Raw genomic sequence first — 12933 nt, 5'->3', positions numbered from 1 at the left:
GCTTTCTTAATATTCTGTTTTTTTATTCATTCGCTTATATTGGAAAATAAAAAAGTTAGGTACTTTAACATCTAGCTATGTTTTTTGTCGATAAATCCTCATTTTCTGCTTAGTTTAATAACCAGGCCTGCAGTAGGCTATGAGGAATTTACAATTTGATAAATGTCAAATGGATAAAAGTCAAAAACTGTTTGATTTGTTGTGAAAATTAGTAGATTCTTTATTTAAAGTTTCAATTAAGTCCGTAATTTTTTTTGTTGTTTGGTGGAAATAGAACGCGCTGCAAGGAATTTGACCCACGATGAGTGTGTTTAGTAGAGGCCTCGAAAAATGATGGCGGACAGTTAATCTCAAGATTGGGATATTTGAAACAAAAAAATCGTACTGCATTTTAAAAAGGAAGGTTTCTTATGTCAAAATTTACCATAATTTGACCAAAAAATAAAAAATAAATATTTTTTTAATCATGAAAAACTGAAGAATAACAGGCGATTTTTTCACAAAAATTTTTCTAAAATCTTTTTTTTGCGGCATTTTTCACTAACGGTGGTAAATTGTTACGTAAGAAACCTTCCTTTTTCAAATGCCGTGAATTTTTCAAATTCAGAGCTTCCAATCCTGAGATTAACTGTCCGCCATCAGAACTACTTTTTTTCGGGGCCTCGCCTTCTTCGCCCTCTACAATATTAGTAGTGTAGGTAAAAGCATAAATGAAAAAAGATATATTTTTTGTATTCTCTAAGAGTTAGATATTAATATGTAAAAAGTTTTATATTCATTTTGTACAAAGGTTCTGAATTTTTCAACAATCTTGAAAAAATGCTTATTTTTGGTCTTCTAAAGTGTACTAGTACCTTAAATAATATTCAATGCTCGCTCATGCTAAAATAATATGATCATATGGTTTTTAGTTTATTCGTTAAAAAATAACAAAAGATCATTTGACATAACGCAAATTCCAGTTCCGATCCCATTTGGCGTTATACCTCCCTACCTAGAGACTCACAATTTCATCTTTTGACAGATGTTTTCTAATTCTTCTATAAAACTGCTCCGGTTTCAACTTTATAGAGAAGAGGCGGGGCAATTATATGACGCTAGTCTAAGTGACTGAAGAATTTAGCTTTTTAGACTAAAACGTTCGAAAATTGTCTAAAAAGCTGGATTTTTCAGCCTTATAGAAAAGAGGGCGAAGACATTAAATTTCATTAGTCTAAGAAGCGCTTCTTAGCTAAGTGACTGATTTCTTAGCTAAAAGGCTGATTCTCTTAGAAACTACGACATGTACAACCTGGCTTTGCCAAATCATAAAAATAATAAAATATAATGACCATTTTTTGATTCAATTTAATTTAGATTTTATATCCATTTGCGTATTTTCTTACAGTCATTATTGCGCTATTTTCCCTAAAGGGGAAATTATCACTCCTTAATGCTTTTCCTGGAAGGAAAAATTACCGTATTCGTTTTGAACGAACCTTGTATATTTCTCGGCACAATCGCTTTGGTCTAATTGTGATTGGCAATGAAGTTTGGTAAATTTTCAGCAATAAAATAGGTAATCGGTCTCTGCACATAATCGAAATTTTTATTTTTTACTCTGCCTTGAACTTTTATATGGTCGTAGTCGTAAATGATATACTGTTACAGTTATTGCGTTTAGTAACGATAACGTTTATTTTAGACCAGGGGCTACCACACTTTGAAAACTTTTAGCGCCCTAACATTTTATTTCCCCATCTTTAATGATATAGATCATTTTTCATACTTTGTAACCCGATTCATTTTAAAGACGTTTTTATCGCTTTTTCTGTCACTTGCGTTATTTATGAGCCATTTTTCAAGAGGTTTTTAACACCGACTGCATTTGTATTATGAATGCCACAACTGGACGAAAAAATGTACATGGACGGAATTTATCAGAATACTACACTATGCTTTTCTTCGTCAATTTTTACGTATATAATAAAAGGATTCGATAACTATATGGGACCGTACGAATTTGTAGAAGTCTTTACCGTTCTCTCGAATCTTTTGTATAATTGATCTATTTTGACAATATTCAATCAATCGAAAACGGAGTAACAGAAAACGTTCTTAAAATCGTGAAAAGAAAACCAAATACATGTGCATAAACGGCCGAATAGACAATATAACCTGGCTGCAAATTGACCTATGTATTCACTACTAGATAAGCTTATAAAATCGAAAAGATTACCCAGGAAATCAAAAATCAAAATCTACAAATCCATTGTCACCATTGTCTGACCTATAATAACGTGGATGCGAAACATGGACGATGACCAAAGCTAGTGCAGAAAAACTCAGGAGTTTTAACAGAAAACCCTGGCGAACTCCTCTCTGTATTTTGATATCTCGGATGTTGTAGTTGTCAACTCTTACCTTGACAGTTTGATTCTGAACCTATTCAAATGCCTTTTCAAAGTCTACAAAACATCAGGACATTTCCTGATTCATGTCCATGCATCTCTGGGCCGGCACATTCAAGCATATCTTGTGCCTATACCATTTCTAAAGCCAAATTGTGTCTCACTAATTTCATACTCATGAAAACTAGTTATAAACGGCAAAAGACCGAGAATTGTGGATATAAACATGAATCGTATATCCAGTGCTACCATCCTATCCAGTGCTAGCATCCAAATGCTACGTCTGGTTGACTCTTCTCTATGCAGTTGAGACATGGACCCTTAAAACATCAACCGTAAATAAGTTGGAGGCATTTGAGATGTGGATCTACCGGAGAATCCTCACAATTTCATGGACATCGCATACCTCAAGCGAAGAAGTTCTGCATAGAATAGGCAAGGCAAGAGAACTTTTCAACACAGTGAAAGTTAGAAAAATATCATACCTACGCCACATACTAAGAAATAATAAGTACCAATATGCTCAACTTATAGTGAAAGGAAAAATCGAAGGAAGGAGAGGACTAGGGGGGAAAAGACTATCGTGGCTCAGAAACATCCGACAATGGACAGGGCTAAATTTTGAACAGCTAATAAGCTAAACAGCTGAAGACAGAGAAGAGTTTACAATTGTAGTAGCCAACCTCCATTGAGGAGACGGCACTTTAAGAAGAAGAAGGTATATCCAGTAGTGAATTTAAGAAGGCTGATAATGACGGTGCAAATTCAGGAGGAAAAGAAGAACTTGAAGATCTGATTAACCAGCGGGTACCACATAAAGACAGTCTTTTTTGGTTGTCATACTACAGGCAATTGGATTATTGTACAGTTTGTATATTGTACAGTTTGTATATTGTACAGTTTGTATATTGTAATGTGTGTGTTAAGTGATTGCGTTGATATTATAGTACATTCTTTCACGGTTTTTGCTGTAAATTTTAAAGAACCGCTTGGATTGACATGAAATTTGGCATACTTATAGCTAACATGTCAAAGAAAAAAAGTGATATGGTGGAGATGTGTGCTTTTGCCCTGGGGGTGAGTTTCACCCCATCTCGGGTGAAAAATATATATCCAAGATAATTCCCGAAATGGATAAACTGACTAATTTTAAGCAACTTTTGTTCTGTAGAGTTTTTTCACCAAATCAATACTTTTCGAGTTATTTGCAAGTGAATATGTTCATCTTTCAACAAAATAACCACGTTTTTATACGGTTTTTCGCAAATAACTCAAAACGTAAGTATTTTGTCGAAAAAAATATTCTTAGCAAAACTATAGCCTATAAAAAGTGAAAAAAACGGTGTATATATTAGGACTCTATACCTAGCAAAAGCAGAGTTATAGCTAATGAAAATTAGTTCATATTCGAAAAATTCCAAATAGAATAATTCAATGTGAAATATCCAAATAATGAAGCATTCTTGGGGAAAACACATGACAACTTTCTTAAAGTGTTTAAAAAAAGCTTTATTTCTGTTTTTAAAAAAAAAATTTCTAGCATCAAATAATGTAAGCAAGTTACGCTCAAAACAAAGTTGGTCCCTTTTGTTTTGGCAAAAAAAATCAGGAGGATCACCCCCCAATTAGCAGCTTAAATGAAATTAATCGTTACCGCTTCACAAGTTACTTTACTTATGTTGTGTTTATATGATCTGTAACTTTCATCGATTCATTCATAGTGCTTATTTTTGAAAAAAATTGCTTTAAAGTAAAATTTTAAAAAATTTTAATTTTGAAAAATTTGCTTTTCTTCAAAATAACTTAAAAATTGTTAGAGATACCAAAAATCTTAAACAATAAAAAAGTCGGCTTTACTTTTCTGAATATTTTTTATTTTTTTGTTTTTCTCCAAGACAAAAATTGGTTAGGATTCGGTGTTTCTAAATTTGCATACACTCGTGATAATTGACTCGTTCAAGCCCTTTTAACTACAGCTCTTTTAAAAATAAGGACTTTGAACCGATTAAACTTACAGATCATATGATCAATACATACACGAGTAAAACACTTGTGAAGTGGTAACAATTAAGTTCATTTGAAATGCTAATTAGGGGGTGATTTTCCCGATTTCTTACCAAAAAAAGGGACCAACTTTATTTTAAGCGTAACTTGTTTACTTTTGATGCTAAAAAATTTTTTAAAAAACAAAAATAAGCATTTTTTAAACACTTTAAAAAAGTTAAAATGAGTTTTCCCCAAAAAAGTGGTTCGTTTTTTGGTTATGGCACGTTAAAATATTCGATTTGGAATTTGACGAATATGAACCTATTTTTCATTAGCTATAACTCTGCTTCTACTAGGTTTAGTGACCTAATATATACACCATGTTTTTCACTTTTTTACGTGCTATATTTTTGATACTAATTTTTTTTCGACCAAATACTTACATTTTGAGTTATTTGCGAAAAACCGTCTGAAAACGTGGTTATTTTGTAGAAAAATTAACATATTCACTCGCAAATAACTCGAAAAGTATTAACTTGGTCAAAAAACTTTATAGAACAAAAGTTGCTTAGAATTAGTCATTTTATCCATTTCCGGGCTTATTTCGAACATATATTTTTCACCCCCAAAAGGGGGTGAAACTCACCCCTAGGGCAAAAGCACACATCGCCACAATATCACTTTTTTTCTTTGACTTGTTGGCTATGTGTATGCCAAATTTCATGTCAATCCAATCGGTTCTTTAAAATTTAGAGGTTTTGCAATATTTTACCTTTAAAGAACATACTATTAAGGAAATTCGATCGATAATCGTTTATCGCGGATAAAACGGGGATGTCTTGTATGTGTCTTTAGCGGATACACGTTTACACGTCACTGATTGCATTTGAAACTAGTTCACAACGAGAAAAATCGTTTATTTATTATGAGAGGCGGTATATAGAGCTTCGCAGTACTGGTTCTATGTCTAATTGCGAAGCACTCACGCTCAGCGATACTATTATGCCAGACAGAAGGCTTTGATTACTGTATATATGTCTATGTCGCATAAAACTACCTGTACTTCATGTGCTAATCTACTTCTGTGTCAATAACCAATCAAAAGCTTAACTTCTTTACTTGCTGTTCACATAAAAAATACGAAATCATTTATTTTCAGATGTTCAGATAAACAGAATTGTACAGTAGAGATAAACAACGAGACTTTTGGAGATGATCCATGTCCAGATACTAGTAAATACATTGAAGCGCACTATGATTGCATGTCCGGTAAATATCTGTTTACAGGTCGACAGAAATATCTGAAACCGCCAAGATCAGGCCAAGGTTACGCGACGTTGTCAGATCAAACGGATTTCAAAGGTTTTTCGGTTTTTTACAAATGTGTTCTAAATAAACAGCTATTCGACGATTTTATCTGACAATGTCGCAAAACCACTGATTTTGTGCACAATACATTTTAAATGTTTGTTTACTCTTTGCACCATCGCGTTCAACTGAAGTCCCTCTCTCCTTGATTTGCTACCTGAGTGACCTTTGCGGTTCCAGATATTTCTGTACAATTGTACAATATTTCGATTTTCTCATTGCTCTAGCAGGTAGTAGGATGCAGGTGAATTATAGCCCAGACAAACTGTAACAAAAAAAAAGTAAAATTTTGTGGAAAATTCTGAAGATGTTAGGTTCAAAGATTCAGAAATCGGTACATAAAGACATTTCATTTTATGATTAAGTCAGGACTAACTTTATTATTATTATTATTACTCTTTGGCATACAATATTGGCAGCATGTAAAGGTACACTTGTTGTAATTAATGTCACAATACCAAACTGTCGGGTGTTCCGCAGGTGCACCCACAACCAAAACTGCAGCATCCCGGCTAGTACGAGTATGTTTGGGGATCCTTGTGCTGGTACGCATAAGTATCTCGAAGCACATTACCAGTGTTTACCAGGTAAGTTCCTTTTTGTACAATGGTACCAAGGTCCAGTACCAACGTATATTTTTAGATTACTCAATAAGTTTTCTCGTTTTTACGTTTAGTTTTGTATTGCATATCGAGCAGAATATGAGTAGTTATGGAGAACCAGGAGGCTGATTGAGGTAGAAATACAGATCCCGTTTAAATCCAGTTGGAAGTTTTGTCGCTTAACCGACCTTTGTTTTTTCTCTAAAGTAAAACATTAGTTTCACCACTTACATAAAGGGTAGCCCCCATTAAGATAGGCAAAATGCCCTCACTCCCATAATTAAATTTTTTTCCATTTTTTTACGTTCTATATGATTAAATAATAACACTTAGTGCAATTTTATTCCACCTCCTCCTGACCTACCACCAAAAACGTCATTTTTTATATCTAGTAGGTATCCATAACTACTCATGTTCTATAATGTACTGTACTGTTGTAACCATATTTAGATTTACCTCCTAAAAATTCATCTTTTTGCTTCATAAGTAAGCCAACCCACGTTGTCTCTCGTCTGATTATTATGCAATATTAGTACTCAACGAACTATTAAAATAGATAACAGAACCTGAATTTTAAGCGCTTAAGCAAGCCTTTAGCAGGTCGAGAACCAAAGTTATAGCAATTTTAATTTTAACTTTAATCTGACGTACGTATCAAATACGTGAACGCTAGTAACGTTGGCAATATAAAGCAACAAAAAATAGGTTTGTTCCAACCTGTCACATTACCGTTGTTGAATGGTTACGATCATGTGCAATAACGAATAATTATGCGCCGTAATACATTCGTAACCATTCAAGAACGGTAATACTGCCGTAACTTTGTTTAGGACCACCTGATCACCATGCTAAACCATAACAGATGACGGCAGGGTTACCAGACCTAGGGAATTTTCCCTAAACCTAGGGAATTTTGAGCCAGCTTAGGGAAAAAGGGAATTTTATTCAATTCTATGAAAAATCTAGGGAATTCTTATTATTTGTAAGACGATTTTAAAAAATCTGTTTGATTTTATATGCTTTATAAAATTGCACATATACAGGGTGTAACAAAAATACAGGTCATAAATTAAATCACATATTCTGGGACCAAAAATAGTTCGAATGAACCTAACTTACCTTAGTACAAATATGCACACAAAAAAACTTACAGCCCTTTGAAGTTACAAAATGAAAATCGATTTTTTTTGAATATATCGAAAACTATTAGAGATTTTTTGTTGAAAATGGACATGTGGCATTATTATGGCAAGAACATCTTAAAAAAAATTATAGTGAAATTTGTGCACCCCATAAAAATTTTATGGGGGTTTTGTTCCCTTAAACCCCCCCAAACTTTTGTGTCTGTTTCAAATAAATTACTATTCTGGTGCCATTAGTTCAATTAAATATTTTTAAAACTTTTTTGTCTCTTAGTATTTTTTCGATAAGGCAGTTTTTATCGAGTTGCGGCTTCTTTTTTAATATGTTTACATAAAAATTTTATGAGGGTTTTGTTCCTTTAAACCCCCCAAATGTTTGTGTGCGTTCCAATTAAACTATTACTGCGGTACCATTAGTTAAACACAGTGTTTTTAAAACTTTTTTGCCTCTTTGTATTTTTTTGATAAAGCATCTTTTATCGAGATGTGGCTTCTTTTTTAATATGGTTCAAAATATACCTAAAAATGTAAATCATAAATAAATTTTCATATTATTACCAAGTCTCCATAATCGTACTTTATCATATACAAATATGTGGTGGATTTGACAAATATTCAAATATCTCGATAAAAACTGACTTTTGGAAAAAGTACTAAGAGACAAAAAAGTTTTTAAAAACTTGTGTTTAACTAATGGCGCTACAATAATAATTAAATTGAAACGTACACAAAAGTTTGGGGGGGTTTAACCCTAGGATGCATAACATGTGTCTAAGAGACTCGAGCGTGCATTTACATCTTCGTAAAATGTGATTAAATCAATACCAATAATTGCCGATTTAGGAATTCGTTTTTGACATGTATGACTGTTTGTTAGTGTATAAAAATTTAAATAGTATGCACAAAAAAACTAAAAAAAAAAAATAATTTCCATTCATACCCCAATAATGCATACCATGAGTCCGGGAGACTCTTATCGAATTAGTGGTCAAAGGTTTGTCGTGAATCACCGCGATCCTTCGGTACTATTCCATTACGCATATTTATCTATTGCCTAAACTGTAAAGCTAAGAAAAAGGAATTTAGTCACGTTTTGAAGTGTCAAAGTATTAGTGTTAGTTAGTACGTTGTCTCAGTTGTCTGCTTTCATAGTTTATATTTGTGTTATTCGCATCATTATTCAAGTAAGTGCACTAATTTTGGATCAGTTTATTACTTAGTCAATAGTTTCATCCACAATTTTATTTTTATAAAAAAGTAAAATTTATTTTTATAAGTGAGGTAGTAGAAAATTGATAATAAATATTGATAAATATTTTTTGGGCTCACTTCTTAGAAAAATCATTTTATATAACGAGTGCTCTTTTGCGATAGACTCCTGTGTTTTTGTTTTTACAGATATCAAAACAGAAGTAGTATACAAAAATTCATTCACACATTTCATCAAAAAAGGAAAATCATGTTATATAACGAGTGCTCTTTCGCAACAGACTTCTGTGTTTTTGTTTTTACAGATTATCAAAACAGAAGTAGTATACAAAAATTGTATTTTCAAATGCACAAATTTGGCTTTCAAGTAAAATACTCTATATTTTCAGGCCAGCAATATGGCATCCTCGAGTAAAAAAAGATCCGTTCACCCCAACGATAATAGTTATCAGGAAATCTTACGTACGTGGTATGAGGAGGATGACAACGATTCCATAACTAGTGAAAGTGAAGTATCGGAAGCTGATCAAGAATACGATCAGCCTGCAGTATACAAAGATAGTTCAGACGAGTATTCCGAAAATTCTTCGAGTAGTGATGATATGAACTTGAATCAAAATAATTTAACAATTGAAACAGCAGGTACATCATTTATTAGCAGAAACAATTTTGAATGGACATCCACGCCTCCTTTGCAAGGAAGAACAAAAATTCACAATCTATATCGTTTCACGGCGGGACCGAAAGTAAGAAACGAAATGTTGTCTCCGAAAAATGCTTGGGATAAATTTGTGACTGCTGAAATGGTTGAAGAAATAATAATATGTACCAATAGAGAAGCCAACCGAATATTGGAAACCAAGGGAAAGGTATGGCCAAAAATTGAAAAAAAAAGAAATGAACGCATTTTTTGGCCTGCTGCTACTGGCTGGTGTCGAGAACAACTGGGATACGCCTGTCAGAGAGTTGTTCTTAGATAAATCATCAAATCCACTGTATAAAGCTACAATGGCAGAAAATCGTTTTGAAAATATAAGACGATTCATACGATTTGACGACCGACGAACACGTTTAACTAGGTTGTAAACTGACAAATTTACTTATGTCCGGTATATATGGGAGTTGTTTGTGAAACAGTGAGGAACAGTTATGGTACCAGAATTGGATGTAACCATTGACGAACAGTTACTTGCATTTAGAGGTCGTTGTAATTTTATTCAATACATGCCATCGAAACCTGCAAAATACGGAATTAAATTTTTTTGGCTTTGTGAAAGTGAAACAGGATATGCAGTTGATGGGCAGATATACTTAGGTCGTCAACCTGTTGAAAATATTCAACAAAATGTAGGGGAAAATGTTGTAAGGTCCTTGACCGCTTCCATAAAAAATTCTGGTCGCAACTTGACAATTGACAACTTTTTTACTAGCATCCCTTTAGCACAGCATTTACTGTCTATAGGAATAACTTGTGTTGGGACATTACGAAAAAATAAGAAAGAGATCCCCTACGAATTTCAAGCTTCAAAAGAAAGATGCGTTTTTTCCTCTATTTTTGGATTCAATGATAATTTGACTTTGGTAAGTTACGTGCCAAAGAAAAATAAAGCTGTCATTCTTCTTAGTTCAACGCACCATGATCAATCTGTAGATATTGAGAGTCAAGCAAAGAAGCCCGAAATTATCAAATTTTACAACCAAACAAAAGATGGGGTTGATAAAATGGACCAGATGATTGGTACAATATTATGGATGTAGCAGCTCTTAACGCGTTTCTCCTTTATACAAATCAAAATAAAAATTTTGCTGCAGGAAAAACAAATAAAAGACGATATTTTCTCAAAGATTTAGTAAATGAGTTAGTTTTACCATTTATGAAAAGAAGGGCTAGAAACCCTAAACTTACAAACACAATCCGAAGACATATGGGTAATTTTATCGAGTTTCCTCAAGAAAATTTAGGGTTAGATTTGGCTCATAGAAAGAAAAGGAGATGTTCCGAGTGCCCTTCACACATTGCAAGAATGAGCACACAAATTTGTCAGAAGTGGAAGTGTCCAATTTGCAAAGAACACAGTGTTTTAATATGCAAGAATTGTATTGAGTAGTTACTTACCAGGTATTTATTATTTGTTTATGCTTATATTATTATAAATAAAGAAATATTAAATAAATATTTGACAACAATTAAAGAAAATATCTATTTTAGTACTTTATTTACAAAGCGAGTCTGCGAGACTCATGTTATGCCATAACGTAGAAAAATTTGCTTATGCATCCTAGGGTTAAAGGAAACAAACCCCATAAAAATTTTATGGGGTGTCCAAATTTTATTATAATTTTTTCCTAAATTACTACCGCCATAGCAATACCACATGTCCATTTTTAATAAAAAATCTCTAATAGTTTTCGATATATTGGAAAAAATCGATTTTCATTTTGTAACTTCAAAGGGCTGTAACTTTTTTTCCGTGCACATTTGTACTAAGGTAAGTTATGTTCAATCGAACTATTTTAGGTCCCAGAATACGGGATTAAATTTATGACCTGTATTTTTGTTACACCCTGTATTATCTACATGAAAATCGTTTTATTCGATTTTTGATTTTGTGTGTCGCTTATCAACAATAATCGATTCGAATCGATCAGTGTTTCGATCATTTTTAATTTTGACCATTTCGGACATTTTACAGTTTGGGAGTACAATGCTAGAAGTGTACAATATTTTCCGTACAATGCTAGGATTGTCCAATTTAGGGCTTTGCTCGTAACATATACAAAAAAATACTGGATCTACTCGCGGAGGACATCCTGAAATTACCCAGTGGCAGTACGCCTGCGCATTAGCTGTTCAGATGGAAAAAGTCGACCTTGTCCAATGCCCAGTTTTGTAATGCGCATGCGTATATTGAAAATATATAGGGAATTCTAGGGTAAAACTGGTGGTCAAGTTGTTAGGGAAATCTAGGGTAATTTTGAAAAAAATTCTAGGGAATTAAAAAAAATCATCTGGCAACCCTGGATGACGGTATCTCTAAAGATATATAAATAGCAACTGGATTACGACAGGGCGACTCTCTATCAACGTCACTATTTAATGTCGCTATAGAAGGAACAATAAGAGCTACCGAAATAAAAGATACAATGATAACATCGACATCGTAAACATATGTAGCATTAATTAGCAGAAACCTAAACAGTTAAAAGAAATAATTTGGGAAGTTGTTCAAGCAAGCATCCAAGAAGGGTTTCGCAATAAATCAAAATAAAACGAAATACCTAATATGCTCAAGAAAAAATAAAGTTAATGTGGCAAGGTTAAATATTGACGAATATGAGTTTGAAAAGGTAGAACCCTTAAAATTTCTTGGGGTCTCAATTAACGGAACTACTGATAGAAGCATAGTAATTAATGAAAGATGCTGGCAGGAAACAACCTACAGACAATACAACTTCCTCAAAGATAGAAGCTTACTCAGAATCTTAAACTAAAAGTTTACAGTGCAGTAATTAGACAAGTAATCACATATGGTGCTGAAGTAATTGGCTTGACACAGAAAGATTGAGGTTCCTAGAAAGAAAAATCATTCGGAGAATAGCAGGCCCACTAAACTTAGGTAATAATGAATTTAGAAAACTTATGCACTACGAAGTAAGAGACATTTTGAAGGAGAAGACATCGTCAGATTTGTCAAGACGCAGATACTCAGATGGATGGTACCTACAGAAAGGAGAAATCTAGAAGTTGTAGAATAGGCACATGGAATGTGCGAAGTTTATATGAACCAGGAAAAACACACAATGCCATAAATGAGATGAAAAGGCTGCAAATATCAATTCTGGGTATCAGTGAAATGCGATGGCCCGGATCTGGCCAATGCCATGTGGATGATCATGAAGTATCTTATGCAGGAGAAGAGAGTAATTACCATCGTCATGGTGTAGGATTCATAGTCTCAAAGGAGGTTAGAAAATATGTTAGGGCGGTATGCCAGGTATCTGAACGAGTCATAATGATTCAGTTGCACGCGAAACCCAGAAACATAGATTTAATACAAGTGTATGCACCGACAGCGGAAAGTGAACTGGAAGAACTTGACAAGTTCTACGCCGATGTAAAAACTGTTACCGACCAACTCAAGACTAGAGATCTCACCATTCTGATGGGTGACCTTAATGCTAAGATAGAAAAAGGCAAACAAAGTAATATTATTGGATGTTATGCACTGGGCGATA

At 33.5% G+C, this 12933-nt stretch overlaps 1 protein-coding gene across 8 annotated transcripts in view; it reads left to right on the top strand.

Annotated features, from left to right (window-relative positions):
- Nucleotides 1-12933, top strand: part of LOC114335105 (latrophilin Cirl) — an 826147-nt gene that overhangs the window by 714435 nt on the left and 98779 nt on the right. For 6 of the 8 annotated variants that reach the window (XR_007701173.1, XM_050663554.1, XM_050663556.1 and 3 more), the window contains one exon: nt 5536-5645. Coding sequence is in view for 7 of the 8 variants with exons in the window: in XM_050663554.1 (XP_050519511.1) it covers nt 5536-5645 (110 nt within the window). In the remaining variant the exon portion in view is untranslated. Of the gene's footprint in view, nt 1-5535; nt 5646-6224; nt 6332-12933 lie in introns of all 8 variants that reach the window. The other 2 variants (XM_050663557.1, XM_050663553.1) reach the window with 1 other exon arrangement.

The sequence above is a fragment of the Diabrotica virgifera genome, chromosome 10 (genome assembly GCF_917563875.1).
Source record: "Diabrotica virgifera virgifera chromosome 10, PGI_DIABVI_V3a".
Taxonomy (NCBI): domain Eukaryota; kingdom Metazoa; phylum Arthropoda; class Insecta; order Coleoptera; family Chrysomelidae; genus Diabrotica; species Diabrotica virgifera.
This window is presented reverse-complemented; position numbering and strand designations above follow the sequence as displayed.